The sequence below is a fragment of the Ricinus communis genome, chromosome 10, assembly GCF_019578655.1.
Source record: "Ricinus communis isolate WT05 ecotype wild-type chromosome 10, ASM1957865v1, whole genome shotgun sequence".
Lineage (NCBI taxonomy): Eukaryota > Viridiplantae > Streptophyta > Magnoliopsida > Malpighiales > Euphorbiaceae > Ricinus > Ricinus communis.
This window is the reverse complement of record NC_063265.1, coordinates 20,285,661-20,290,112: the sequence shown is the minus strand read 5'-3', so window position 1 is coordinate 20,290,112 and position 4,452 is coordinate 20,285,661. Positions and strand designations below refer to the sequence as shown.

At 30.0% G+C, this 4,452-nt stretch overlaps 1 protein-coding gene across 1 annotated transcript; it reads right to left on the bottom strand.

The window, feature by feature from the left end:
• Window positions 1–592: 592 nt before the first annotated feature.
• On the bottom strand, window positions 593–2,564 carry LOC8266396 (probable calcium-binding protein CML49). Its single transcript, XM_002534074.3, has 5 exons — window positions 1,933–2,564; window positions 1,587–1,633; window positions 1,305–1,480; window positions 1,173–1,191; window positions 593–971 (listed from the first exon to the last, which is right to left on the bottom strand). The coding sequence occupies exons 1-5, from the start codon at window positions 2,384–2,386 to the stop codon at window positions 867–869; spliced, it is 801 nt and encodes a 266-aa protein (XP_002534120.1). The 5' UTR covers window positions 2,387–2,564; the 3' UTR covers window positions 593–866.
• Window positions 2,565–4,452: the final 1,888 nt, after the last annotated feature.

The window sequence follows — 4,452 nt, the reverse complement described above, 5'->3', positions numbered from 1 at the left end:
TTTTAAAATGGTTCGCTAAACAAAGTTGGCTTTCGTAACGTATAGTTGCACTCATAAAAATCCCATCTTAATAGTATTTTGCTTTTAGCAAGAATGCTAGCAACCTCCACGCTTTTTTGCAGAGCATTGCTTAATTAAGTAGATGTGAAAATTAACGAATTGTCTTGGAACCCTTCTCGTTAAACTGTAAGATGGATGGAAACTGTTGACATTCATCGTTTGTAGTTCTAAAAAATACAAAGTTGTCATCTATGAATGAAAGATGTGTTGTGAACTTTAAGTTCCAAGGAGAATGGAACAATGATCATGCCAAGTAGAAAATTCTGAATAGCGCAGTGTAATTTTTCTTTTTTGTTTCAGTTTACACAAATTCTATAGATCGTTAGAATTAAGTATGATTCTAAAATAACAATAGCAAGAAGTCTCTTAGTCTTGTTTTGTTGTTAGACTCTGAAATGAACAGTAGAGTAAACTTGGAACTTGAATGTCTGGAGAAGTATGACAAGACCTACCATGCAATGTTGGTACTTGCCTGTTTTTAAATACATTTCCATTCCAAATTCCACCTCAATCCACCTACCCACACACATAGTGATCCGTCCGGAATTCAGCACCATTATAATAGTGTATGAATGACAATGGTTACAATTCAGAAGTCAAATGCAAATTAATTTACAACATTGAAAATAACCTGCATACTAACATTCAATAAACTCTTTGAAGATTACAATAAAAACTAAGCACGTGTTTATTTTTAATAAACAAGGGCAGAGATCAAAGTCTAACTAAAAGAAAATAAATAAAACCCAGAAAAAGCTTCCAAACCCACAATCCAGAAAATCTTCAAGAACTTGCAACCCTTAACTCTACGCTATGAGGAATGGCAGAACAGTTAGCATGAAAGCTTCATAAGTGAAAGTGGCTGAACCAGAGTATGAAGTGTCCTTCTCTTTGAATTTTTCAGTCAGACCCTGATAGCAAAAACGAGTACCAATGCAAGACATCAGAAATACAGGTTCTTGAACTAAGCAACTTAAATCAAAAACCGGCCCTCATGCAGAATAAATTAAACGAGGGAGAAAGATTTTGTAAGAATCACATAATATGCTATTAACAGTAGTAATCATCACTAGAAAAGACTTAAAAGGGAACAAAGAAAAAAGAAGGCTCACCTTCACAGTTAGACAGCACCTGCATTTGAAGGGCCAAAAGAAAACACGGAACAACAAGAATTAGCTTTTGAATATACAACTAATAATGTTCTTAGAAAGGAAAAAACAAATTACATGGAAAAGCAGACATACTCGATGAAATTGTCATATTCAATGGCTTTGCTTTTGCCACCAGTTTTATCAAACTTGGAGACGAGCAAATCCAAAACAACTGGTGAGACAGCAAATCCTAAACTATAGAGTGCCTCTCTCAGCTCATTTGAGTCAATTTTGCCACTCCTGTCCCTATCAAATCTCTCGAAAATCGACTGCATATATATATAATGGTAATCCAGATCTCAACTTCTCATTTGTAATGAAAAACAAAATACAAAAATTAATGAAGTGAATTCCTTGGGTAAAACTAAAACTTACCCTCCAATTCTGAAGACTGTAAAACACTTGAGTAAATTCCTTTGGTCCTGCATTCAGTAAATAAAAAATTATTTTATATATGGCAAATACGAATTCCGCGTCAGAAGATAAAGGACACGTGTTATTAATCAAAGATATGGTGACGCAACGGATATTACGTGACAGAGAACATTAAGCTAACCGTAGTAAATTATAACCGTAAATCCTGCTACGCAGGTTCAAATTCAAAGCAAAATAAAAGGCGTATCCTCGACAGAAAGCGCACGTTAACAAATGCTTCAACTTTTCTGCTAAGTTGCGCTAATAGAATTTGGAAAATGGAGGAAAAAGAAAAAGGAAAACTAACCAATCTTTCTTGTGTTGGAGTTGGTGAAAAGGTACATAAGAAGATGAACAGTTCTCAAACTAAAGCTCTGATTATAGCTAGAGAGTGCTCTCTGCAACTCTTTATCATCAATAAACCCACTCCCATCCTGATCCGCCATTTGAAAACACGCCACCACGCTAGGATCTGTTCCCGGAGGAAAAGCCGACGGCACCAGCGACGCAAACGGACTTCCGTACGATGACGGTGGATATCCGCCGCCGTATCCGCTGGAAGATTGAGGTTTCTCCTTTGGTGGTTTGTTGTGATCGCCTGCAGGTGGATGTGCGTAAGGTGCGGCGTACGGAGCTGACGGTCCACTGTATGGCTGAGCTGGTGCACCGTAGGGTTGTGAGGCTCCGTATGGCTGTGGTTGCTGAGGCGGTGGTGGCCCACCGTAGCCGTAACCGGCGGGAGGATGAGGATAGCCAGACATGATAGTAGTACTAAATCTAAATGAGGAAACGAAAGAAAATTTTTTTTTTCAGAGGTTTTGAGATATTTTAGAAATTGTTGTAAGTAAGCGTAGTTTTGGGGGTTTATATAGAAATTTTTAAATGGACAGATTTGTTTTATTTATTTTGTCGTCGCTAAGAATATTGACAATGGCAATGACAGCCGATTCAGTCTGAAAATAATATATAAATTTATAACTCATATAATAAAATGACTTTTGTAAAACATACAATTTTTAATTTCAGCAATTTATTTAATTTTTTTAATTATTCATTAATAATTTAATACAATATAAATTTTAAAATTATTAAAATATTACCATTTAAACAGCCAAAATTAATATAATTCTAAAATTAATATTAAAATATATTACTGAATTTATATATTAAATTTAATTATAATTGAGAGTTAAATATAATAAATTGTGTTAATTTAAGTATTATTTTATCAGAAAGAATTTTTTTTTTAAGTCAATGGGATAATATTTAACAAAATTAATAAAATTTTAAATCATATAAATTTTTTACATTTATCATTATGGTCAGTATTTTATGTTCGATAAAAAATAAATTCATATAGTAAATATTGAATTTAAAAATCTCTTATTTTCGATAATAAATATTTTTACTATTTGGACATTAAGTATTCATGAAGAATATTTTAATATATTGTTAGATAAAATTAAATTAGCGATAAATGTTTTCTTTATGAATTTATTACTAAATTTTAATAATTATTTTAAGTTATTAACTAAATATGTGTTAAAAATTAGATAAAACACCGTTTTTGAAAAATTTATTATTCATTAAAAGTCACTATGAAAAACAACAGCAACAAAAGGAAAAATAAAACAAAAGAAAATTGAGCAAAAGAGGACCATCCCTTGAAATAATAGGCCATGAAAATCAAACAGTGGCGCTAAATTATATAAAGTAACAAAGATTAAAATATAATTGTATAGGTAATTTATTAATTGGTTGCGGTTAAATATGCAGGGTGAATAAATCATTTTAGAAAGTAAAATAGAGATAAGTATTTATATCGAACATGATTCACAGTATTTGTATAATTTTAATTATTGTTTAAAATTAATAGTTTAAAATTATTATTCAATAAAAAACTATTTATTTGAAGATGATTTGACCATACACATAAAATAAATAAATAAACACCTTATCTTCACATAGAAATATTTTTTGGACCAACAGCAATAAATTTTGAATTTTGAATTTTGAATTTTGAATAACAGAGATGGAACTTTGGCTTCATTGTATAATTTGAGCTACGCATGCACTTGCAGACTATGGTGCATAAATAACATCAATACAGAAAATTAAGAGAAGTCCTAAAAACTAGTGGCGGCAGACAGCTAAAATAGACACATGCTTAAACAAATGGCAGTATACACTAAAAGCTATTAAATTAAAAAGAAATAAGGTTCAAATTGGCTATTAAATTCAAATAAGTCCTTTGATCTTTTTTGAATTATTTTAGTCCAATACTTAATCTTCTAAACTCCATTTAAGTCCTTTTCTACGAATTTATTAAAAAAAAACGGACACTACAACCGACTGTTAGTGTGTGAACAGGCTATTTAACGGTTTTTCATACTTAAATATACTAAATAAAAATTAATAAATAAAAATATTATTTAATAAAATATTTTCTTAATAATTATTATTATTAAATTAATACGATGAACTAATAATAATAACAACCGGAAACTAATTAAAATATAAAAATAAAAAAATTATTCATCAAATAAAAAAATAATAATATTTTTATATAAATAAAAAAAATTAAACTAAATACTTAAAAAAACTAGTTTAGTATATTTAATCTAATGATCATGATAATTAAATAGAAAGACATAAAAATAGAACTGAAAATAAAAGCTCTTTCTAGATCCATAATTCTTCAAAGTAGAAAAACGATTAATTATCACTCTGCACTTCTTGAAAACCTCATTAGATCTCGAGAGAATAACAAAACTAAAAATTAAAGTATTTAGAGAAAATGAATGGTAGAGAAAGAAATAATGGACAA